This window comes from Alnus glutinosa, chromosome 2 (genome assembly GCF_958979055.1).
Source record: "Alnus glutinosa chromosome 2, dhAlnGlut1.1, whole genome shotgun sequence".
Taxonomy (NCBI): Eukaryota; Viridiplantae; Streptophyta; class Magnoliopsida; order Fagales; family Betulaceae; genus Alnus; species Alnus glutinosa.
Window position 1 is genome coordinate 26,701,595 of NC_084887.1, and position 26,116 is coordinate 26,727,710.

General features: G+C 36.9%; 2 protein-coding genes across 5 annotated transcripts; one reads left to right on the plus strand and one right to left on the minus strand.

Annotated features, from left to right (window-relative positions):
• The first annotated feature begins 2,892 nt into the window (after positions 1-2,892).
• On the plus strand, positions 2,893-10,568 carry LOC133862062 (sucrose-phosphate synthase 4). The gene is made up of 14 exons (XM_062297917.1): positions 2,893-3,327; positions 4,777-4,866; positions 5,498-5,718; positions 5,924-5,987; positions 6,142-6,341; positions 6,575-7,055; positions 7,207-7,338; positions 7,423-7,554; positions 7,648-7,824; positions 8,093-8,146; positions 8,277-8,339; positions 8,662-9,504; positions 9,625-9,752; positions 10,067-10,568. The coding sequence occupies exons 1-14, from the start codon at positions 3,118-3,120 to the stop codon at positions 10,341-10,343; spliced, it is 3,072 nt and encodes a 1,023-aa protein (XP_062153901.1). The 5' UTR covers positions 2,893-3,117; the 3' UTR covers positions 10,344-10,568.
• On the minus strand, positions 4,678-23,693 carry LOC133862063 (uncharacterized). 4 transcript variants are annotated; one of them, XM_062297919.1, is made up of 14 exons: positions 23,561-23,693; positions 23,396-23,444; positions 23,203-23,289; positions 22,391-22,524; positions 21,251-21,309; positions 21,113-21,167; positions 20,970-21,020; positions 18,754-18,793; positions 13,319-13,359; positions 13,143-13,247; positions 12,215-12,262; positions 11,722-11,841; positions 11,132-11,292; positions 4,678-4,877 (listed from the first exon to the last, which is right to left on the minus strand). In XM_062297919.1, the coding sequence occupies exons 2-13, from the start codon at positions 23,442-23,444 to the stop codon at positions 11,209-11,211; spliced, it is 873 nt and encodes a 290-aa protein (XP_062153903.1). In that variant the 5' UTR covers positions 23,561-23,693; the 3' UTR covers positions 4,678-4,877; positions 11,132-11,208. The 4 variants fall into 4 exon arrangements, with proteins under 4 accessions (XP_062153903.1, XP_062153902.1, XP_062153905.1 ...); XM_062297918.1 differs by lacking the exon at positions 23,561-23,693 and having other exon boundaries at positions 4,679-4,877; positions 23,396-23,538; XM_062297921.1 differs by lacking the exons at positions 4,678-4,877; positions 23,561-23,693 and adding an exon at positions 11,984-12,071 and having other exon boundaries at positions 11,154-11,292; positions 23,396-23,540.
• Between the last annotated feature and the right edge of the window lie 2,423 nt (positions 23,694-26,116).

Consider the following 26,116-nt stretch of genomic DNA (forward strand, 5'->3'; position numbering starts at 1 on the left):
TAGATCGAATTAGCTAGATTTGCCTATTTTCTTTCTTAATTAATAAGATTCTTTACTTGTTTCTCTTACAATACAAGCCTGTCTGGTAAGTGTTCACATTGTTGTCCCAGTCACCCAATTAAGTGGATTGTTCTCGTTATATATATATATATGCTTTTGTCCTTAAAGTATCTGATGCAGCCAAAAAAGTGCTTCAAAAAGTCCCATGTTCAACCATGTGTATGGCACCCAGAGAGCATGCAATCACTTTGATTTTCTTTTTCTTTTTTTTTTTTCTTTTTTCTTTTTTTCAGTCAGGGCAATATTGCATAATTAATTGGTGAAGGTGAATTCTTTGAAAGGAACTTCACTGAGGAATCATTATTTGTAATGAGGAGCCACTGCCAGCAAGCCAAAATATGCATGGTTTCTAGCTAGTGCCACGTCTGGGGGACCTATATATATTTATTGTATTAATTTTTTACGATTTTCTTCATCTCTAATATATATACTTGCTTTCTCATAATAAAAGTCTCATTTTAATTATATAAAAAGATACCTTCCTTCTGCTACAAGGAAGAAACTAAAAGATAAAAAGAAAGCTTTTTGTCATATCTTCCATAATTAAACCCTATAGAATTTTAGTGGACGACGAAAGAGAAAATTAAACTGATTGATTTTTTCTCGATCCCTTTGTATTATTTCCCAGCTAGCCATCCTAAAGTTGTTTTAAGGCCTTGATTTTCCAATTAATTAAGATACTTGGACTTACATTCTTTTTCCACAAGTGAGACGTGTCGTGATGAATTAATGAATAAAGACCATGTTGAAAACGAAAGTGCAATTATTTGGATGTCCTTTTAAAACATCCACACATCCTGCTTAGCAATTTTTTTTTTTTTTTTTTTTTTTTTTTTTTTTTTTTAACAATTTAGCTTTAATTTTTATATATATAAATTTTATTTTAACTACCCAATATCTAAAATACTTACATCTTACTCTCTCTTTTATCTATCCACTCTTACTATTACATTTACAATATTATTTCTTTATCAATTTTGACTATTTCGAAAGATGTGAGATCGAGAATAAAATTAATTTTTATATCAATTTTTTTTTCTCCATTATATTGAACTATAGTGCTTAATTTGCAAATTTGCTTCGTATTGTAATAACTAGTATTTTTTTAATAAAAATTATAATTAGATGGGACTATTTTTTTTTTTTTTTTGGTTACTATTTTGTTGCGAGAATGCTCTTAATAAACGTAAACTTTGACACATTTGAGGGGCGACAGCTGTGATTGCATGCAACAAGAACATCGAGACAAGGACTGTAAAGGAATCAGACCTATATATTGACATTGGAAAGGTTTGTCTGTTTTGAGAATGAAGACAATATGTACTTAATGAGAGTGTTTCTACGAGCATCACGCAAACAATTTCTTTTTCGATCTTTTTTTTCTTTGATCATGCAATCAATCACAGGATTGTGCAAATAATATGTAAAACAATAAGTAATATTCTTGATAATTGCTAAAATAACCATTTTCTTTCTTCTAATAAAATCATAATATTATTATGCTATAGACCAAGAATCAAAGATTATAATTGTTGGGAATAATCCGACTCAGACCATCGATCTAAAGAGTCTTGGGCCTTCAGGTCAGTACCGGCCTAAAGAGAATTGGTGGCCGTAAAGCTGAGACATGAAGATTCTCGAGTAGTCCTATCCTTGGAAGATAGATAGACACAAAGTAGTTATTCCTGTAAAAGGTATTCTCGAGAATACGCAACAGGAGATACATCATAATTGAGTCCCAAGATTAATGCAGACATCTTGGGACCATAGGTCAACTCATTCAGCCAAGGCTTGGGACAAGCATGTCCTGAAAACTTAAGTCTCAATCAGCCAAGGTTCGGGACAAGCATGTCCCGGAAACTCAGATTCAGCCAAGGCTCAGGACATGCTTGTCCCGAAAACTCAGGTATCAGTAAGCTAAGGCCCGGGACAAGCATGTCCCAAAAACTCAGGTATCAACCTCATCATATAAAATCCGGATTAGAACCCTATTCCAAGTTAAATTGAGGTAAGAGTCACAATTTAGGATATGACTCCCTCTTCAAATCTAATCCCTAAAGACCTGGGAATCCCTGAAGATCCAGGATCACTCTGAAAATTCGGACCATATGCTACTTCTACTAAGGAATTAAAGTTCAAATAAAACTCTGATGGCACTCCTAGCCAGTCGAAGATCCAGGATCACTCTGAAAATCCAGACCATATCCTACTTCTACTAAGGAATATTTAAAGTCCAAATAAAACTCTGACGGCACTCCTAGCTAGTTAAGAATGAGCAGGAAACCTAATTTAGGTTAACCTCTACCTCTTTACCTATAAATAGGCTCGTACCTCAGGTATAAACGATAGACTGATTATTTTATGTATTGAACATACTTTTCTTTGAAAGCTAATTTAGGTATTGAAGCGAAACTTTCGAAAGGGTCTCTTAATTTTAGTTGTTTTGCAGTATTTTTTTAAAGAGCGTGAAAAACATTGAAAAATGCACCATTCACCCATTACCGAAAACTAACCTAACAATAATCATAAAAAAGTTGGGATGGGAAAATACAAAAGTTACAAGAGAAATGTTTGTATATTAAAAATGGATTGTCCGTGTAGGATTAAAATAAATATTGGGTACGACTCAAAAAAAAGAAAAAGAAAAATATTGGGTACGTGTCAGTGAAGAATAATAAATAAAAGAATAAGGATGTTTAGGTAATATGCTTCGTAAAAGAACGAGAGAGAATCAAAGCCACCCAATCCATATTATCATCGAATTGATTGATTTATTATTCTTTTGAAAACTCGATCGACGTCTTTTTAAGGGCCTGGATCCCTTTGTACAACTCGTTTTCAAAGTGCCAGGTCCCCGAGTCGAAACCTTCTCTCCCTCCTTCACTCACAAACGGATTTTGGAAAGAAAAAAAACCCATCAAACTTCAAAGTTTTCCACTCATTTCTCAATGCTTTTAGGAGCTTAAACCGATGCAAATTCATTCATCTCTCTCTTCCCCCTGACACACCCAGAAGCTTTTTACTGCTCTCTCTTTCTCTTCCAAATTCCTCAAAGAGATGGCAAGAAACGAATGGATTAATGGGTACTTGGAGGCGATTTTGGACGTGGGAAGTAACACAAGGAAAAGGCTTGATGGGAAACAGAGTATTATTCCAAAGTCTGAAGAGAAAGAAAAGGAGGAAAAGTTATTCAGTCCGACAAAGTACTTCGTGCATGAAGTTGTTAATAGCTTTGATGAGTCCGAGCTCCACAGGACTTGGATCAAGGTTCGTAGCCTTAGCTTTTGCTGAAGAGTACTGTGAATTAAAGGCTAGGATTAATGCATTTTTAATTTCCTAATTTAATCACTGAGTAAACCTAGCTACGTACTTTCTAGTTTCTAGCAAGCCATGGATTTGTTCTACTAATACCTAGTCCTACATTTTCTACGTATCTTGTTTTTTTTTTTTTTTATAACTATATTCATGCATCGTAACTGATCAGGTTATGCGTTCTAATTGTCTGTAAAGCATTTTTAACACTCTTTCTTCCCCTACTTGATGTCAAATTCAAATGAGTCTCGAAGCAACTTTAATTTTATTTATTTATTTATTTTTTCATTTCTAGCTTCTTGCCTTGAGATACAAAGAATATTATTACAATCATATTAATTAATTAATTAATTAATTTATTTTATTTTTATCGGTTCCTGTCCTCTTTTTAAATACTCATCCATTGTAAGTATCATAGTAATCACACAATTTAATGAACGTAGCTCCAAAAGGAAAGAAAATGAGGTGAGTATATATGCATGTATATATATCACAAGTTAATTTGCGTGGCAATTGTTGCACCAACATTGGTTCTTCTAGTTGGCCCCACAAGCAATTGGAACATTAGTTGGGGACCACACGCTCATATATATTAGCCTATTTTTCTTTTCTCAATTTTTATGGTTGTCTTGCCAAAAGCCCAATTACAGTAAATCCAAAACAATAACTAATATTTCATAAATATCTTATCATATTGATGTGACAAGATTAAATATATCAATTTTTATAGTTATTAGATTTTTTTTTTTTCTGAGTCACATTATAATAACATTAATATATTTCACAATCCAAAATGTTTGGACATTTTATAGTTACTTATATAGTAAATGACATTACACTGTTAATGTCGTTTTATTGTTTAAACGACACTGATTGAATAGTGTCGCTTTCTATTCAAACGACAATAACAATATTGTAATGTCGTTTGAGCTCAAGCGGTTCTAATTAGTACCATTTGAACAATAAACAACACTATCTTAGATTCTCTATCCTATTCAAACCGCCCTAATTAAATAGTGTCTCTTTTTTTTTTACCATAAATGACACTATTCAAGTGATCGACATTAAAGTTTTCTTTTTTGTAGTGTAATATTGTCACGGAAACCACGCAAGAAGCATATAGATGGTCTAAAGTTTACATGCCCTACTTGTGATTTCCAGAATGGCGTAAAAGAAGTTGGAGAAAAAGTTCTTGATCAGATTCAAGAACCATAGTGGCCGGCCGCTGAACTTTTGAAAAAAAAAAAAAAAAAAGTGAAAATACGAAAAATCTTTAACGTCCTATTTATTTATCATTTTATTTATGTATAATCTAATTAAGGGTGTTTTCTTATATTTCAATATTGTGCTACGAGAAAAGTAGAAAAATGATAACTTGTGATTGACGGTGAAGGACTGTTACAGGTTATAGCAACAAGGAATACCCGTGAACGCAGTAACAGGCTCGAGAATATGTGCTGGCGCATTTGGCATCTCGCTCGCAGAAAGAAGCAGGTGAGAGAGTACTGAAAATTAAGATTTAGACCCCAAGTTATTAATCTGATTCATAAACTTAATTAACAAGTTTAATTAAAAGCAAACATGCACCATATATGCACATCTATCAATAACAAAATCAAAGTATGAATGAAAGAAATCAACTCAGACATTTTAGTAACCAAGTGAAAATTAACCTTTCGAACAACTCTTCAAAAATAAAACTATATACTTTGGGACAGCCAATATCAAAGATGTCTATTATAGAAGATTTGTGTTTCAAATTTTCTTATAAAAGTTGATAAAATTGAAGTTTTTAGGTTACGTCGGCTAGGTTAAAGCAGTCTGCTATAGTCGCAATTGAATGCCATTCGAACAGGTTTGAGAATGAATAATTCTGTCCAAATCCTGTTCGAACGGCTTTCAATGGGATTGCAATTGGGCATTTTGTCTAGATTTTCAAACTAGACAAAATATCTTAATTTCCATGCTGAGCACTTGGCACAAGTCAGGCTTTATAAAGCAATTTGACAAACTTAATTCGTTCCCTTCCTTTTCTTCTGTTTTTCCCCCGGCCCCTACTTTGGGGGTAGAAATAATTAATCTTGAATTTGGAGCAGAAGTTAATACAATAATTTTACATCTGCAGATAGCATGGGATGATGCAAAGAAACTAGCTAAACGGCGTATAGAACGTGAACAAGGCCGTAATGATGCCGCCGATGACCTTTCCGAGCTCTCAGAAGGTGAGAAGGAGAAAGGCGATGCCAACCTCTCAGAACCCGTAAAGGAGATCTCCAGGATCAACTCAGAAATGCATATTTGGTCAGATGATGATAAGTCTAGGCGACTTTATATTGTCCTGATCAGGTATTTTTTTGCATTGTCATCGCTTTGTGAATTCTAAATAAAGGGTTGTACTTTGTACACGTGGTCAGTTTGGTGCAAACTTATTTCCATGATCAATAAAAAAAAGAAAAAGAAAAAAGCACGAAAAATTGGCAGATACACTTGTATAATTTTGATGGACATGAATTAACTTTCGGTTTTCATAGTATAATATTTGTTCTTGTAGTATTCATGGGTTGGTGCGAGGAGAAAATATGGAACTTGGAAGAGATTCTGATACCGGTGGTCAGGTGGTTATTTCAAGACAGCCCCTACTTGTGCTTAATTATGGGCCTAATTCTCGGCCCACTAAAGGCCTTGACTGAACCAACCACGTACGGCTGGCTGCTAACTACCAAATCAATCTTAATTAATATTGCTCTATGTTTTTACATGCATGTCCAGGTGAAATATGTTGTCGAACTTGCTCGAGCTCTGGCCAACACAAAAGGTGTCCATCGTGTTGATCTCCTAACCAGACAAATCGCCTCACCAGAAGTAGACTGGAGCTATGGTGAGCCCATTGAGATGCTGTCATGCCCATCGGATGCAAGTGGTAGCTGTGGAGCCTACATTATCCGCCTGCCTTGTGGGCCACGCGATAAGTAATTACATTCCCAGTCTTAAACTTACGCTATATGATTAGAATGGCGTGACAATGAAAATCAGTTTTTTATTTTATTTTATTTTTTTTACAAATTCTTGTTGACCTAGATGCTAATTTTTACTGTTACGTCATTTTAGTTGTATGACAATAGCATTACTCCTAAAATAAGATTGATCTATTCCTATTGGAAAAGGAAAAATGAGTTTAATAAATACAAACAATCCTTCACAGGTACATACCAAAAGAGTCACTTTGGCCTCATATACCTGAATTTGTTGATGGGGCTCTAAACCATATAGTCAACATGGCAAGAGCTCTGGGTGAACAAGCCAATGAGGGGCAGCCAACTTGGCCTTATGTGATTCACGGCCACTACGCTGATGCCGGAGAGGTGGCGGCACATTTGTCCGGGGCCTTGAACGTGCCGATGGTGCTAACAGGCCACTCATTGGGCCGGAACAAGTTTGAGCAACTGCTTAAGCAAGGGAGGCTTTCTAGGGAGGACATAAATGCAACCTACAAAATAATGAGGAGGATCGAAGCCGAAGAACTTAGTCTGGATGCGGCTGAAATGGTGGTGACTAGCACAAGGCAAGAGATTGAAGAGCAGTGGGGTTTGTACGACGGATTCGATCTGAAGCTGGAGAGGAAGCTTAGGGTTAGGAGACGGCGTGGAGTTAGTTGTTACGGGCGACACATGCCAAGGATGGTGGTATGCACATTTGCCTTCAAACTGAAAGAATGACTCTGATTTTCGATCTGGTCATTTATAGTCCTATCATAAGCTAAATAAAGGGTGCATGTGTTGCAACATAAAACCCACAAATTAATGCATGCTATTGCTAATTACTATGCGTCATTAGGTTATACCACCGGGCATGGACTTCAGCTATGTCACAGCACAAGATACTGTGGAAGGTGATGGCGATCTCAAGTCATTGATTGGCTCAGAGAAGTTTCAAAACAAAAGGCAACTGCCTCCGATATGGTCTGAGGTTGAAATTCTTCTCTTATTCTTACTTATTTTGATGTGGGCGTGTCATGCAATGCATGTCGTTTAACTGGATTTTGCAATGCAGATAATGCGATTTTTCACGAACCCTCACAAGCCCATGATACTTGCACTGTCCCGTCCTGACCCCAAGAAAAACGTCACCACATTGCTGAAGGCTTTTGGGGAATGCCAACATCTCCGGGAGCTAGCTAACTTGGTAATTTTGCATTTCAGTCAATTTCCTCAACGTACACAATTAACATAATGCTGAGCTAATTAATTTGTTTGTGATTGGGTGTTACTATTGCAGATACTAATACTTGGCAACAGAGATGACATTGAAGAAATGCCTAATAGCAGCTCGGTTGTTCTCACAACAGTGCTCAAGCTCATTGACAAGTACGATTTGTATGGACAGGTGGCCTATCCCAAACATCACAAGCAATCAGAAGTTCCTGACATTTACCGTCTGGCTGCAAAAACAAAGGTACATTGTTTTATGAATTGATAGATTTAATCATCACCTGGGATGCATGGTCCTGACCAAGGATTTTTGCTATAATATGCATGCATGAATGGTCTTAAACCTTGGCTGTGATGAATGGTCGGCTCTTATTCCTTTTGATATATGTTTATGGGTAAAAGGACCTTCGACAAACTCTATTGTCTTAAAGTAGGCCACATCTTAACCTCCTTTTCTCCTTGCAACATTAAAATTTGCTAACAGTAAGACTTGGCGGCTTTGTCTCTTGAAGGGAGTTTTCATCAACCCAGCTCTCGTGGAACCTTTCGGTCTCACACTCATTGAGGTATGCCTCAGCTAATTAACTCAAAGCTCTAGTGGGCTTAATTAGTTAATTTCAATGACATTAATCAACGGCAACATATATTATTTACATATACATTGCTTATGGTTTATTTCTATACAAAATGTTGCAGGCAACTGCTTATGGTTTACCTTTCGTTGCCACCAAAAACGGAGGGCCTGTCGATATTCTGAAGGTAATGAACTACCATATTCCCATCTCCAACCTACTGGAACTACATACTCTGTGTTTCTTATTCAAAAACTTGCTTCCTAAAACCCTTCAATATTCCACCCAAAAGCTCGAAACCATATACTCCTTCCATCCCATATTTTTAATGCCGTTTATAAAATCCTACTTTTTAAGAAGACCTCATTTATTACTTAATTAATCAGACACCTCATACTCAATTCTACCATCAGGAACTGCGTTAAAATAAAAACTAAAGATTCTTTGCGATAATATTGATAATGGAATGGTATATTTCACCTAACTAATGGAGGTCTCTGTTCTACCAGGCACTAAACAATGGACTCCTTGTTGACCCACATGACCAGAAAGCCGTAGCAGATGCACTGCTAAAGCTTGTTGCAGACAAAAATCTTTGGCATGAATGCCGAAAGAATGGCCTAAAGAATATCCACCGTTTTTCATGGCCAGAACACTGTCGAAACTACCTCTCCCACGTTGAGCACTGTCGGAATCGCCACCCCACCACTCGTCTCCAGATCATGCCAATTCCCGAAGAACCGATGAGTGACTCTCTAAAGGATGTGGAAGATGTTTCTTTGAGATTCTCCATAGATGGAGACTTAAAGATCAATGGAGAGCCAGATGCAGCAACCAGACAAAAGCAACTCATCGAAGCCATAACCAGAATGGCTTCCTCCAATGGTAAACCTGGTGTCAGTTACTGCCCTGGTAGAAGGCAGTGGCTGTTTGTAATAGCCGTTGATTGTTATAACAGCACCGGAGATTGCACTGAAACCTTTCAGGCAATTATCAGGAATGTCATGCAAGCTGCACGCTCAGGTCTAGGCTTGGGTCGGATAGGCTTTGTATTGTTAACCGGTTTGACTTTACAAGAGACCATAGAGGCATTGAAAGGCTGCCAAGTGAACATAGAAGATTTTGATGCATTGGTGTGTAAAAGCGGAAGTGAGATGTATTACCCGTGGAGAGACATGGTGGCTGATGTGGACTATGAAACCCACGTGGAGTATAGATGGCCTGGTGAGAATGTGAAGTCGATGGTGACAAGGCTTGCCAGGATAGAAGGTGAGGCTGAGGATGACATCGTGGAGTATGTGGATGCATGCAGCTCTAGGTGCTACTCTTATAGTGTGAGACCAGGAGCCAAGGTGAGAAAAATTCTGATGGTATAGGAAACTTCCTTATAAATGGAAGGTATTACCTCAAATTAAGTGTTTTTTTTATCTCATAAAATTCCTAACTATGATTCCTATGTATTTAAATGGCAGACTCGAAGGACAGATGACCTCCGCCAGAGGCTGCGAATGAGAGGCTTCCGATGCAATCTTGTCTACATACGCACAGCATCGAGGTTAAATGTGGTGCCATTGTTTGCATCAAGAATACAAGCACTAAGGTCAGCTCCCCATTACTGTACTACATAATGTAAAACGCTTATAAATACGTGTATACATCGTAATGGCCTCATCAAAAATATGAGTAATTCAATATACCACATTTTTATCCCACAACTATCTCACAACGTTGACATGACAATCTCAACCAACCCTTAGAATTTTTTTTTTGGTCAGCATTGTGGGATAACAATGGAATAAAAATGTGGTTTCTAGCATTACTCATCAAATATAGATAAATCCACGTAACAAAAAGTTTGCAGTACCAAAATAAAAATCAGAAGAGAACTTCCCATCATGCTTGTGTGTCAAGCAGGTACCTTTCAGTTAGATGGGGAATTGATCTTTCCAAAGTGGTTCTGTTTGTGGGCGAAAGAGGGGATACAGATTACGAGCACCTTCTTGCTGGCCTCCACAAGACCCTTATTCTAAAAGGCTCCGTGGAATATGGAAGTGAGAAGCTTCTTTGCAGTGAACACAGTTTTAAAAGAGAAGATATAGTTCCACAAGATAGCCCTCACATCAGCTTTGTAGAGGAGTGTTGTGGAGTCCATGATATCTCGGCAGCTCTAGAAGCTCTAGGGATCAAGTGAATAAATTTTCCCTTTGTTTATCTTGTTTTCACTATTATCATTACTACTATTATTTTTTAGGGTCTTTTATATAGATAACTCAAAGGTGAGAATGTGAATACATATACAAGGGGAATATATATCTAAATATTGTGTAAAAAAGTTTCAACTTCTGTAAGAATATACATGTAAGCTTTTCAAAAAATTCATCTTGTGCATATGACATGATCTTTAATTCGATTCATAGATGTAATGACAAAGTCACCATAAATCAAATACTATCCACAACATTTATATGCATTCTAGATTTGCTTTAGTGTGTACAGCTTGTTGGCCATTTTGGGCCCTGAATGCAAGATGTAGCACATATAATCTTCTTCATAATCTGGGGTCATAAATTTAGCATAGCTAATGTCTACTTATGGTGAATGGATCAGTGGCTGGTGTGCATGTGAACCAATGTTTCCACGTTTTATCAAAGAGTTAAGAAATTTTCAAAATGATGAATCGTATATTTATTGCAACCCATTTTTCGCTTCCCAGCTGTATGGAAAAACTTACCACCTTACAATATGAAAGCATTTTTATGTGTTGAAACTATTGAATTGTATTGGCCAGCAATGTGTACACCTTATAAGAAAGGCATTCCCTTGTTTAGTTTCCCAAAGAAACTACTCAAATTACTAAAACTTTGTTTTTATTGGTAAGATTATTTAAACTCAATCTTCAACAACTCTAATAGTTTCATCACATTCATGTTGCAATATTAGTCTTAAAAGAATTCAATTCTTCTTTGTTTGTAGGATTACCTGTATAGAAAGTCACATATTCTAGTCCACTATTGCTTTCGTTCCTAAGCCTTCCAAGTTCTCCGAGGTTCAAGCACTTATTGCATGTTTTGTCGCGCACATAGGTCCACACAGACCTTGTATTCTTCTCCGCAAGCACATTTAACAGGAAGAGAAATTCCCTGGAACAACCAGAGGCTTTCATGAATGACAGGGACAATTATTTATGGAAAATGCAAATTGAGTCAATGAATTGCACAAAAAATGACTCATCCAAAAAAAAACCCAAGTAATGGTGACTAATCTGACAGTCAAGCTTGACATTCCATTCTTTTAAATTATCATTAATCTTCAGAGCCTTGACATTTCCAAGAAAGCGCACATACTTTTAAGTAAAAAAAAAAAAGGCGCAACCAAGTACACAGAAAATGCAAGAATGCATAATGTGCTAGCTGAGTCTTATCTTTACCCATGATCAAGCATAAAATCCTTCCATCTTTGGACACAGCTTTGGCAACATTTATAGGCCATGTTGCCAAATGATCAAATAGTTTCTAAGGAACTGCGTAATTTCAGCAAAAGAAAAAGGCAAAGCTAATCACTCTATTTACCTTCAGTTTTTCAATTTGGTCTAGCAGAGACTGCAAGTACTCAGTTTCTCCAGCTTTATCTGATAAAAGGGCATTGTGTTCCTCTTCCAGGGTCTTTATATCCATTCCTCTTAGCTCTGGCTGTAGTCACCCACATATTAAGAGAAAGGCATGGTTGTGAACTTGTGTTTGTATAAGAAAATATGAATATAGGATGGATTAAGTGCCACCATTCAATTGACTTTACTTAAAAGGTTCAAATGCTCATCAAGTTTCAAAGAACCTTGTGTTGAACATTCCAAATTACTCCAAAACACAAAACAACTAATAAGCTGGTGCAGAAACAAAACGGTGGTGGCATCTTCTGAGATCTGGCATTTAGGCAACAAATAGTTACATTCTACAAACATTTCTGCACTCCTGGGATATAGATATTTCAGCACTACCATGTAACTAAAAGCAGTCTGACACACACAATTGCACCCCTGTTTGTGATGCTGAGAAGAAAACTGACCTTAAAATCATTTGCCTTGCACTTAACTTGCTCAAGAAACTGCTTCGTCTGAAACATAAAAGAATGCATGTGCAAATATTCAAAATGATCGACTTTTAGTCAATAAGATTACTATAGGAAATATCAGCTTCCCTTTGAATATTCTTCCTGCTATTCTCTCTCTCGTGTTTTTTTTTTTTTTTTGGGTGGGGGGCGGGGGGGGTAAAATATGACTGGAAATCTTGCAGACATTATACATCTTTTCTTCCACTATAAAAAACAGAAACATCCTATATATTTGCAGCTATTATGCATCTTCTATTCAACTAGAAAAAAAATAAATAAAAAGCTCATGCTCTGAAAAAATCTATTTGAAGAAAATAACTGAAACTAAAACTAGGGAATCAGAAATAGCCACAACTTTTTGAATAATCATAAAGAAGCATTCTCTTCTACTTTCTCTTCAGATATTCAAAGCAGAAGATAGTTGAACTACCAAAAGTGATCCCAATCCACTTCAACTCAAATTGAAATACCGCGTAAGATACTCATCACAAATACAAATCAAATTAACTTAGTGGCTTCAAACCTCCTGAATGCCACACCAGGATTAATTGAATATATCTAAAGTCTGCCACATAGAGAATCAATTTTCTTTTAAACAAAACTATGTTTTAAATGATGAATTGTTAGATATAAAAAGTTACTTTTAGGTAAGCAGTTAACCCACATGTGAGAAAGACAATAAATTTGAGAAAATTCAATTCACCTTGAATCAATAATGTGATTTACAGATAGCTCATTCCCTAATAGCAGAAATTAATGAAATATTACATGTGCGATAGAAGTTACTATACTTAGTGAAGTTATACAGTCAGTATATGCTGCACCAAATTAAAAAATCAGAATAGATCTAAATACGGTAGACTATAGTATATAAACAGGTAACCTTGCTGTTCTCCATAACAAGTTTGGATTTCATTCGTGATATCTCATCGAGGTTGGCTTTAGCAGAGTCTAATTTCACCATCAGGTTCTTCTTTGCTCCATTTTCCTATTACTCCAAAGATAAAGTTATAACCTGCATCCCCATAAATATTATGATCAGAGGAAGGAGTGTTGTACCAGATTGTCCATAATGAGGTCGCTGTCAATGGTAGCCTTCCCTGCAAGAGAAGCCCAATATAAGAGGAAGATAAGGATGTCACATTCTAAGTAAAAAAATATCCTTCAGAAACTTAATTTCAAAACGTATGACTGCAACCTATAGACAGATTTTCTTTGCACCGTGGATCAAGTTTAAAATCTTGAACAAAGGGTAGCTTCCCAGCTTGTACCAAATCATATTTCAGCTGTTTCATAACCCATCTCACACACCTTTCTAAATTAAATGCTTCTCCTGATCTATTAACATATTATCTAGCATCCTTTAACCCTACTTCAGTAATCTAAAGATTTATTTGAGGTAAAAATTTAAATGCCAAACATTTTTTGCTACTGATTTTGTTAGGTTTTAGTGTTGGCAAATTCAGTGTCAAAACATGTGTTGTAAGACTTGGTTAAAATTGAAGATTCGAAGCTGTCAATCGCAACCTCGATCGTATTGCATTCGATTGAGATAGTTTTTTAAGTTTCAATTTGACAATTAGAACGTCTTGATCGCAAGCACGATTGAAGGGGTGAAGACATTTTAAAGTTCAAGTTCCAGAATACCTCAATCGCAATCATGATTGAAGGGGGTTCGATCTAGGTGATGAAGGTATCAAAATTCAAGTTCCAGAATGCCCCAATTGCAAGGACGATCGAACCTCGTTCGAACGCAGCTGAATCTCGGTGTTTCACAAGTCTCATTGAGCCTCAATCGCAATCACGATCAAAGCTCGTTCGATCAATGCTAAGCCATGGTGTTTCACAGAATGCCTCAATTGCAGTCTTAATTGAGACCCTCGATTGCAACCTCGACCGTCGTTCAATCGCCCTTATGCGATCTTTGTGAAACCCAAATCCTCGATCAATCGAGACTAATTCCCATTTGATCGAGACAGCTGTAGCTTGTTTAATTCCTGAACCGACTTACTCATTAAACATCAGTTTTCCTCGCACCTATATAAGACCATTGAGCCACGATTTTCATAAGGTGTGGAGGCACTTGTTTAATATTCATGGAAAGATACCAAACCTTCCTAAGCCTATATTGAAACACAAACCTCTCCTTGATTCTCATTAAACCACACAAAAGCTTTTAGCCACCAAAGTTCGGGGTTGTAAAGGAAATTTTATAAAAGAAAGGCTAGAGTTATGGAGCTACTACGGTAGAAGACAAACGGGTCGTTTATTAGGTACAAGTCAGGTTCTTTACTGCAAATGTTTTGTAAGTATAAGACCGATTGTAATTTGTTCTTCTATAGTGGATAATTTTTTTGGGGTTGGCTGCCCCTTGGGTTGTAGTACTTTTAAAGAGCTCTTCAAAAGGTTTACACTTCGTCAGCAAAATTCCTATATCAAATTTATTTTATGCTTTATTTGATTTTAGTGATTGTGATTGTGGTTGTGGAATTTTTATTTGGTTGTGATTATTGCAAACACCTATTCACTCCCCCTCTAGGTATTGTTTGGAGTCTCTGTGAGTTTTTCATATTTGACACTTCTTCCAAGACTGAATGGTTAAATTACCATAACCTATTGATGTGTTTACGTGGATTGGGTGTATGTGGGTTCTAGAGGGGCTTCGGGAGGTATTTTGTTAATGTGGGATAGAAGAGTAGTCGAGAAGATTGAAGAGTATGTGGGGAGGTATGTGGTAGCTTGTGCATTTCGTAGTGTATCAGTAAATTTTGAATGGGGATTTGCGGGTGTTTATGGTCCAAATGATGATGGTTATAGAAGAGGGCTTTGGGATGAATTGGCAGGTTTGAGGAATATTTGGGAGATGCCTTGGTGTATGGGGGGGGGGATTTTAACATTGTTCGATACCCGAGCGAAAGAGGGGGAGAAGAGAGATCATCCCAGGCTATGTTTGAGTTTTCTTAGTTTATTTTTGAGCAGGGTCTCATCGATATTCCTATGGTTGGGGGGAGATCCACTTGGTCAAATTCCCGCTCTTGGTCCAGAATTGATCGATTTTTGCTATCCACAGAATGGGAGGAATATTTTCCAGAGGTATCTCAAAGACGCCTGCCTCGGATTCTTTCGGATCATTATCCACTGCTGTTGGATTGTGGAGTCGGGAGACGAGGTAGGGGGTCATTTAAATTTGAGAATATGTGGTTGCAAGCGGAAGGATTTGAGGAGCAGGTGAAGAGTTGGTGGGGATCGTATATGTTTGAAGGTACGCCTAGCTTTGTGTTCGCCAGAAAGTTAAAAGCATTGAAAACTGATCTTAAACATTGGAATGAGGAGGCGTTTGGGAATGTAGGGGTTAACAAAAAGAACATGGAGAAGGGTCTGTGTGAGCTGGATGTGATTGCAGAGGAGAGGACGTTATCCGAAGAAGAAAAGTCAAAGAGAGAAGAGTTTTCTAGAAATTTAGAGCGGCATGTTTTTCTTGAAGAAGTGAGTTGGAGACAGAAATCTAGGGCATTGTGGTTAAAAGAGGGTGACAGTAATACCAAATTTTTCCACCGGTTGGCTAACTCACATAGAAGATATAATACGATTGAGGCTCTAGTGGTGGATGGACAATTGATTGATGATAGGACAGTTATCCAAGATCACATTGTGGAGTTCTATAAAAAGCTATATAGTGAGCAATATCAGTGGAGACCAAGGGCAGATGATTTATCTTTTCTTTCCATTGATGAAGATGATAGAATATGGATGGAACGGGAGTTTGGGGAAGATGAAATTTGGGCGGTTATACAAAATTTCAAAGGAGATAAGGCTCTTGGGCCTGATGGTTTCACTATGGCATTTTTTCATAAGTGTTGGGAGATATTGAAGACTGATATTATTGCGGTGTTAAAGGAGTTTCAAACTAGTGGAAAGTTCGAGAAGAGCCTTAACGCTACTTTTGTGTCGCTAATTCCAAAGAAGGCTGGAGCGGTGGATATCAAGGATTTTCGACCGATTAGTTTAATAGGGGGAATGTACAAAATCATCTCAAAGGTTCTGGCAAATAGGTTGAAGGCAGTATTGGAGAAGGTTGTTTCCCATTCTCAGACATCTTTTATCAAGGGGAGGCAAATATTGGATTCTGTTTTGGTGGCCAATGAATGCGTGGATAGCAGGATTCGATTTGGAAATCCGGGCATTATTTGTAAGCTGGATTTGGAGAAGGCGTATGATCATGTAAGTTGGGAGTTTCTGCTTTATGTTATGAAGAGATGTGGTTTTGGGGAGAGATGGCGTGGTTGGATTGCTCATTGTATTTCTACTGTTTGTTTTTCCATAAATATCAATGGGTCGCCTTCAGGGTTTTTCCGTAGTTCTCGGGGTCTTCGACAAGGGGATCCTTTGTCTCCGCTTCTGTTTGTGTTGGTGATGGAGGCGTTCAGTCGGATGATATTTGCGACGGTGGATAGTGGGCGCCTATCGGGGTTCTCAGTGGGATTGAGTACGCAAGATGCTACGATAGTTTCCCATTTATTATTTGCAGATGATACTTTGATCTTCTGTGATCCTATTGCTGACCAAATTCGAGATTTGAGGTGTTTGCTGCTTTGTTTTGAAGTAGCTTCGGGCTTGAGAATTAATTTGTCTAAATCTGAGATGGTTCCGGTAGGTGAGGTAGGGGATGTGGAGGAATTGGCTAGTATTCTTGGGTGTGGTGTGGCTTCCCTTCCGATAAAGTATTTGGGTCTTCCTTTGGGTGCTAAGTATAAAGACGCTCATATGTGGAATAGCATTATTGAGAAGATGGAAGCTAGACTAGCGGGGTGGAAGAGGTTGTGTTTATCTAAAGGTGGGAGGTTAACGTTGATCAATAGCACTCTTTCAAGTTTACCTACGTATTTTCTTTTTCTTTTCCCTATTCCTGTGGGAGTGGCAAATCGTTTGGAAAAACTTCAGAGAGATTTCCTTTGGGGCGGTATTGGAAATGAATTTAAATTTCATTTGGTTAATTGACATACGATTTGTTCTTCTAAGTTTTCAAGGGGGCTAGGAGTGAGAAATATGGTTATGTTCAATAAAGCCTTGATGGGTAAATGGTTATGGAGATATGCTGTGGAGAGGGATGCTCTTTGGAGAATGGTGGTGGACTTCAAATATGGAAGTATGAGGGGTGGTTGGTGCTCTAACGAGGTTGGGGGATCTTTTGGGTTTGGAGTTTGGAAGAGTATTAGGAGGGGATGGGATGCTTTTGCAGCTCATGTGAGATATGAGATCGGGAATGGTTCGAAAGTGCTGTTTTGGCATGATGTGTGGTGTGGGGAGATTCCTTTGAATACTCTTTTTCCAGAATTGTTTCTAATTGCTAGAGGCAAGGATGCGTGGGTGGAGGAGAATATGCAAAGACAAAATGGCACAATGCTGTGAAATATTTTGTTTTCTCGCCCAGTTCATGATTGGGAGGTCGAAGCGGTTAGTAGATTTTTTGAGATGTTGTACACTCTTAAAGTTAGAAGTGAGGGAGAGGATAAAATGTGTTGGACTCCAGCGCGAAAGAATTCGTTTGAGGTAAAGTCTTACTATAAGGTTTTATCTAGTCCTATTCAGTCTTCCTTTCTGTGGAAAAGTATTTGGAAAGTTAAGGTCCCCCGGAGAGTGGCTTTCTTTGTGTGGACGACAACATTAGGAAAAATTCTAACGTTGGATAATTTACGAAAGAGAAACATTATTGTGACGGAGTGGTGCTTTATGTGTAAGATTTCTGGAGAGTCCATTGACCATTTGTTTCTACATTGTATGGTGGCTACCGAATTGTGGAGGACAATTCTGCAAATGTTTGGGATGGTGTGGGTAATGCCGCGGTTGGTGAAAGATATGTTGGGGAGTTGGAGGGAGCAAAAGGGTAATCAGACTTTGATTCCGATTTGGCGCATGACTCCATTGTGTTTGATGTGGTGTATTTGGAGGGAACGAAATGCACGCTGTTTTGAAGATTGTGAGAGTGATTTGATGAACTTGAAGAGAATGATGCTACAAACGATGTTTATGTGGAGAGGAAAATTTCAGTTTATGCATGAGTGTTCTTATTTTAAATTTATAGATAGGTGCTCTCTTTTTTCTTTGAATTATGGGCTTCTTGTATACGTCCTGTGTAATATGGGTTGCGCCCCTTTGCGCCGTTTGAATGTACTTTACTTTTCAAAAAAAACTTACCAATCAAATATAAAAGAAAAAGAAAAAAGTTAATGATGCTCCTTCTACTCTTCCCTAAGTTCAGGAAAAAATCAAAGGTTTGCATTTTCATTGATGTAGGTGCAATATATAAACAATTATCACCAACTAATGTTGTAGAAGAGTTCCAATTAAAGAGATCAATTTTAGCTAACTGATTACAATCCCCGATGACCATTTTACATTGAGGAGAACTTCAAAGGCCAAAACAAAATAAAGGCGGGGCTTAGGTGAGAAGTTCACAACTACCTAAATTAAATTAAAAATTCCAAGATCCATACCTTCAGTTTGACCTGTTTGCTCATCAATTCTAACATTGACCTGTATAAAGTCCAATTAGTAGTCTATAATATGGTTTGTTATCTGATAGAACTTTAAAAACTCTTTTGTGAAAGAAAATCCAAGAAAGATAATTGAAGAAAGCAAAAAATCCTAAAAAATAGTATCATTAACAAACACTTCATGTAGTTTAAGGGAAAATTATTTTAGAGGTCTATGGGATTTAACCTTTTTCAAATTGCTCCTAAGGGTTTAATATTCGTTAAATCATTCCTTTAAGGTAAACGCCATTATCAAATCACTCACTACGTATGATGCTATTAGGGTTTTTAACAGAGAAGTATGACAAGTAAGCTTGTGGCCACGTCAAAGCAAGTAATTTATTGACATGTGTACACATTGTTGAGTCAGTACTAGTTAACTTCTCTATAATATTTTAAGAAAATGTCACATTAGAAAGGAAAAAAAAAAAAGAAAGAAAGAAAAGAAAAGACCAAAAAATAAAAACGACATGGTTGGGGGTGGCTAAACCACCCATCTAGCCTTTGAGTGTGGTTTAACTACCCCTTCAAGCTTTTGGAGGTGGTTCAAAAAAAAAAAAAAAGAGGTGGAAAAAAAAGTTCTTTGTTAAGAAAAAAAAGGTGGTTGGGGGTGGTCAGACAACCCCATCTAGCCTTTGGGGGTGGCCAAACTACCCCCTCAAGTCTTTGAAGCTAATTCGGACAAAACCCGTATTGGGTGGTCGAGCTACCCCAAAACTGGCATTTAGGGGAGGTCCAACCACCCCCTCTGACCTTTGAGGTAGTCAAACCACCCCTTCAAGCCTTTGGGGTGTCTAAACTACCCTTTTCAAACCTTTGGGGGTGGTTAGGACACCCCTTAAGCTAGTTTTGGGGTAACCGAACACTTTTATGGCCTTTAGGGTTGTTGAACCACCCCTGAAACTTGCATTTGAGGATGGCCAAACCACCCCCAAAGGTCAATTTTGGGGGTGCTTGACCACCCCCAAAGGTTTGAGGTGGGGGTTAGCTCAACCACTAGCTTGAAGAGATTGTTCAACCACTCCTAACCTCATTTTTTTTTTCCTTTTTTTTTTAGCATGATATTTTTTTATGGTATGGTGAAACTAATTATTATTGACTCAACGATATGTACACGTGAGTCACGTGACGATAAATTACTAACTTTGACGTGGTCACAAGCCTACAGTCACTGTTCTCTGTTAGAAACCCTAATGACATGTGTACAAAAAGAGTGATTTTACAACAAAGCTTACCTTAAGGAGTGATTTGATAAATGTTAAACCCTAGGAAGCAATTTGAAAAAAGATTAAACCCCATGGACCTCTACAATAATTTTCCCATAGTTTAATTTTTTAAAATCACCAGTTGTCTTAAAGGTTTAGACTTTAGGAAAAAGTAAATTTAATTGTTTAATTAATATTCTAATAACGTATGAGCCCAAACTCCCAATCAATAAATGAAGTTTAACACATAAAATATTTAATTGAAATTGGGAGTTACTACAAAAACAAAGTTCAAAATCAAAACCATTGCTCCGATACCATGTCAAATTACCAGTTGTCCCAATAGCTTAAATTGATAAGAAATGGTGAATTTAATTAAAATTCTAATAAGTTCAAATATATGTAGTTGAGAATACATGATGTAAAACCTAAAGCCTAAACTAAAACGATATAGCAAATCAATAGAGAGAGAGAGAGAGAGAGAGCGAGAGAGATGCTAGATCTAAGCAAAAATCAATATCCATATTCCACAAAAGTGCATTCAAGAGAGGACTAGTAAAAGGAACAGTTTAGGAAGATACCAGGGAAATCAAGTACAGGCATTCAGCAAATACACAATCACAATATTTTGTGGGCTTGTGGATACAACTACACATGCACAGAGACACACATCAGATTCAGCCGGTTATCACCTAAAGGATGCCTGTTCAGTAGTACTATTTCAATGGTGGAAAATAATTCCTCAGCCTGTTTTTTGATTTAAGCTTTCCCAAAAATCAAAAAGTGAGGCAGACTGTACAATATGCTACTAAAGCAATTTAGAAAGAGCTCTAACAAACACACTTCAGCTCTTTATTACCCTCTGCTGAGTCCAATTGGGCTCATAAAGGCCAGCTGAAAGCTATCACAAGTATGATATAAAAGCAAAAGGGGGAAAAAGAAGTGAAAAAAGTCTGATGTAGAGGAAAGTACCAAATCATGCTCTTCCAGTTCTCTGCTAAGTTTTTGAGACCTGACCCAATCCTAACAAAAAATTAAGGAGACCATCAATTGAAGGTTGGAGTGTTGAACATAGAACATTAAAACTTACAAGAAGAGTACTATCAGAATCAAACCTGTTGTTGCTGTAATTTGGCATTCATATCCTCTGCAACCTTGGAGTAGTAAGTGCTGTTATTGTGTACAAATTGCATTGATAATCGTTAAACAATATTTCATGCACTTCAATTGTTGCAGGTTGTGCTTTGAATTACCTCTTCTCCATAACTTTGGCAGAAAAGTTGGCTCTTTCTTGTTGAATAAGCTCCAACGTCTGTTTATTAATGAATCAAGCTTAAAACCAAGAAAATAGCACATAGGTACCAAACTGTTTGTCCAGTGACTAATCAATCATGTGACATACATCCTTATTTTTCAAAAAAATAAAAAACTGTATGCGGTACCCCTTATATGCAAACCATTTCTACCTTTCAAAGACTAGTATAAGGTTATTGAGTTGTTAACAATCATGATTATCAAATCAGTTTCACCTGTTTAACACCCCTATCTACCCCTCTCGAGGTAGTCCACTGAAATGTAATAAAAGTAACCTTCTATGAAACATGTTTATTTTTCACATACTTAACAGTTAATTTAGGATTTAGAATGCCTTGAGTGGCGGGTTGTCCTTCTTGTACAAAATTAAAGGATCTCTCTTCTTTTCTTTCTTTCTTTTTTGTCTTTTTGTGCAATTGTTAAGTTCTACGGTACTCAAATGAACCTTTGTGCTCTGATTATACAATTAACTGCTAATTGATAACTCTTCAGTAACTCCTGTAACTGTAAGATCTTCCTCTTCACCGTCACCATTCATAATCTTTTTCATGTAATAAGACAAACAGATTCCAAAATCTCTACAACTTTGTACGACAAAGAATCTAACTATGTACAGAAGAAGCCAGTACAGAAATAGTGACATTAAGATGTAGAATATTACAATCGCATAACCATACCAGATAAGAAAGGAAGTATAATTATGACATAAGATCACTCTGTCATTTTTCATCTGACTACCAATCTATGAACATCTTATTGTATAGTTGGTACATTGAAGGAAGGGTGGCTAGTGAGCAGGTGCCTATGTTGCTACACGCATTAGCTCTCCATGTAAAAGCATGGCACAGATATTAAGCAAGTTAGTGGACACAAAAAATGGACAGCATCCCTAGAATGCTAAGCATCACTTTTTCTAGGAATGGAGAAAAGTACGTCATAACAAGATAAGAGGCTCTCTTCTTTCAAATATTAATTACTTCTTTGTATATGTTTCTGAGCTATCTTGAGCAACACATGGATTTACGACTAGAGGCTTGAACATAGACGTGCGCGCACACAGACAAAGGGGACGGGGGCACCTGCGTAAGTGTGGATGAATCAGACTCCAGAGAGGCAATCTTTCTCTGTTTTTCCAAAATCTGGGAGCATATTTGACCCTTTGCCTTCATCATTAGGTCAGTATCTTCTTGGAGTTTCTTTGTTTCAGATTTTGCTGCAAAATAATGATAAAAAGCTTAGAATGTTAGCAAACAAGGATAATAATTAGACAGCTTTAACAAAGAGATGCATTTCATATGTTTTTCATTCCAGAATTCAATAAATTTATCTAACTCGAATGCTGAAATAAGGACTGCAGAATAACAACAATAATATTGATGATGATAATAATAGCAAGAACAACAACAATAAATACAATATTAACAGTAATAGGCATCCAAAAATAACTGCAAAATTATAAAAACGAAAAATAGTACTCATTCCAAACTACTCTGTAAATAATCATGGCTTGAAAACCTTAATCATTGATAAATAAAACAAAAAGGAAAAGCAAATAGCACACAGAGAGTACAGAATCAAGAAGGCCTTTAATAGGTCCTAAGAAATTAAATCTCTCCGTATACCCTAGATTAAACAAGCCAAAGGAAGCCATATAGGCCACCGGCAAATTTATGTGTACTTTTCAAGATCTATTAAGATTCCTTACAAACTGTTCATTCTTTTAACCAGACGACATACTATAAAATGTTTGGCTAAATATGCATCAGAATTTTTCAGAAAAATCAGTATGAAACATATTCACATACATTGACACTGTAATATATACAAATAAACATGCATTCGTACATGCACGTAGGAAAACAAAGTGAAGAAGATAATTAAGCAGGCTAACCAGAATTGAGATCGTTTTCCATGGTTTGAATAGCGGTTAACTGCACTTGCTCTTCGACAGAAATCTTCGCGGCTTGATCCTCCACATCTGTTAATATTCATTTCAGTCATTGTTACAAATCGCTGTGCACTCTCGAACTCTTTTAATTACTTTCCTGATTTTAAGAGAGAGAGAGAGAGAGAGAGAGAGGTACCGTTCATCTGAGAGCGCAGAGTCTTCATGTACTGCAAGTACTCTTCCATCTGCGAATTCACAGAGAAATGCAATTCAGACTAAAATTCCGTTCTTCGAATTGGAACCAAAATTGGTTTAACTGAGAGAGAAAGGGAAAGATTCTATTTAATTTGATCAAACCAACCTTATATGATTGCTCCACACACAGAGAGAGAGAGAGAGAGAGAGAGAGAGTTTTTAGCCTTTTAGGTATTTGGGAAATGGGTAATAGAAGAATGGAGAAGATTTTGGAGGGAAAAAGCAGTTTTATAGTAGTACACGCACAACCGCTACGTTGTCTTCCGATTACGGTAATTTGAAATAAAATGTCGACCCAGCGGACAAATCAGAATGAATGTCCTTCTAAATCTCTAAAAATTGTATAAGATTAATGGAAAAATGTAAATTCCATCCATGTAATTTACCTGATTTAGGGTCTGTTTGAAATTGTGTTTAAAAATAAAACGTTTATAGTTAAAAAGAACTTTTGAGAAAAATCTTCACTTTCAAGCTTTTCCTAAAAGTGCGTTTTGACATTTTTACTAAACAGACTCATTTTTGTTTTGCACAACTTTCTATATATTAAAGTACTTTTTAAGCTTCTTAATGCAATCTCAAACATGTCTTCACCAATTAGCTCCATGTAGTATTAAAATGAATTCAAAGGCTCCTGACGTATGCCAAAAATATAATTTACTCCCTATAGTTAAATTCCGTCCACTGAATTAACAGATTCTGATAGTGTGACATGTTAAAGCCAATAAAATTACAACATGTGTCCTATTTGAGTCAGTGTCACAGTAACGAAATCTATTAAGTCAGTGGATGGCATTTGACTATAGGGAATAAATTATTGTTTCGACATACCTCTCTGAGTCCATTTTGAAACCACAATGAGCTATTTGTAATTATGTAAACTACCGGGATTGGTTTTACATTTTTCCCAAAAAGATTAAATTACCAAAAAAAAAAAAAAAAGGACCTTCTCAAATATATAATTAAACGCATAATTATAAATTTAGCATATTGTTGAGGGCCAATGTTAAAGGACTCCCACCTTGACAAAAAAATAAGAAGAGCTTAAATCATGGGGTTGCAACTACGGGCAAGCCGAAAAAGAGGCCCACCAAGATCACCCTCAAATATATGGGTTACTAAAAGTCTAAAAGAAATGTTAGAGCATCTGTATAAGCTCTCCGATTTGAAATTTTCTCTAAACTACCTCATGTCAGAAAACCTCTCTAAATTTAACCCCTACAAATCTACAATTCTTACGCCATTCAATAAAAGATATCATTTTATTCCGCTTCTCGCACTTTTCTTCGCCTTCCGTCTTCACTTCCATTTCTCTCTAGCGCCTTCCAACTTCACTTCCTCCCCATTTGCTCAAAGAAAGTATGGCAGGACCTTGTGAAAATCTAGATCTGGACTGTATAGATCCGGACGTTCGTCGGCGGTCTCCAACCACCATCCGATCCCTCCCCCTCCTCACCTTCCTCTTCCTCCTCCTCTCCTCCGCGTTCACCTCCGAGTCAGATCACAAGGTAAAGTTACTCTCTCTGTTCCTCTAGCTCTCAGTCCAAACCCTAGAAACAACTTTGTTGCTGAGTGGTGACTCGCCAATTCAACTCGTAGATCTTGTTAACCTCGTCATGTTTTTCTGTGGTTCCAAAATTGTTGTGGAGAGAAAGAGCTCTTCTGCTACGCTTGCTATTGGTGGTTGCTAAAAAAGAAGGAAAGAAAAATTAAAAGCAGCAGAAAAAATCGGTGAAGAAGTAGTTTCGATTGGGCGTTTCGTGGTTTTGGGTGGTTTTGTTTGAGGGGTGTTCATTTTTGGGAAGAATCGGGACTTGGTGGAAAGGAAATTGGGGATTTTACTAGGAAAAAATTGGTGGGTCTGGTGGGATTTGGGCTAATTTGTGGAACTTAAAGGTGGGTCGGTGATAATTTGGAGGTTTTGGGCATATTTTTGGTGGGTTTGTCATTTGTGAAGGGATTGGTATTTTTTTGGGCAATTGTTGTCCTTTTATGATATGTAAGAATTCAAAATCAGATGTTAATTTACTCTTTTATGATTTGTAAGTTTTGATTCCGTGTCTCTTTTCACTTCTGCAAATTGGGTATGACGTTACCGTGGAATGCTTGAAAAACCCCCATTATTCTCGTTGATTTTCTAAGAGTAAAGGAAAAATCTGAAATACGCTTTTCTTTTCTTTTCTTTTTTTGATATGGAGAAACACATCTTGTGTTTTCACTAAATTTGTCTAGGCTTTGTGAAAACCCAAGGTGTATTTTTTTAATCTGGGGTGATTTGTGAATATGTTGTTATGTTTTGGTTGTTTTTCTCTTTTATTAAGTATGTTGTTCTTCAAAAAAAAAAAAAAAAAAGTATGTTGTTCTAGAGCAATTTTGATATTCATGATAGGTAGTTAAAGTGGTTGCTCTCAAAACTAATAAAAAATAATATCTAGTTAAAATAGATAAGTATTTAGAGAGTTTGATGTAAAAAACTTTTTAAAAGTGATAGATAAAATAGTAAAAGTAGATTATTTAGTTAAAATTTAGAAAAAATTTAGAAACCTGATGCTACTGAAAGGCCAAAAGACCGTCGAACGCTCATAATGTTGCAAAGGGATGTGAACTACGGTAAAAAAGTAGATCATGGTACAATCGCTAGCAACTCATGAGCGTAATTATCATG

Excerpts from the sequence above, each read along its gene's own strand:
- LOC133862063 (XM_062297919.1), bottom strand. The coding sequence starts at position 23,444 with ATGGAAGAGTACTTGCAGTACATGAAGACTCTGCGCTCTCAGATGAAC. Across the intron at positions 21,310-22,390 it reads ATTCATCCACACTTACGCAG|ACGTTGGAGCTTATTCAACA; the intron begins GTGCCCCCGTCC and ends ATTAATAAACAG. Across the intron at positions 18,794-20,969 it reads AACTGGAAGAGCATGATTTG|GTCAATGTTAGAATTGATGA; the intron begins GTACTTTCCTCT and ends GACTTTATACAG.
- LOC133862062 (XM_062297917.1), top strand. The coding sequence starts at position 3,118 with ATGGCAAGAAACGAATGGATTAATGGGTACTTGGAGGCGATTTTGGAC. Across the intron at positions 5,988-6,141 it reads ATTCTGATACCGGTGGTCAG|GTGAAATATGTTGTCGAACT; the intron begins GTGGTTATTTCA and ends ATGCATGTCCAG. Across the intron at positions 7,825-8,092 it reads GTCTGGCTGCAAAAACAAAG|GGAGTTTTCATCAACCCAGC; the intron begins GTACATTGTTTT and ends TGTCTCTTGAAG.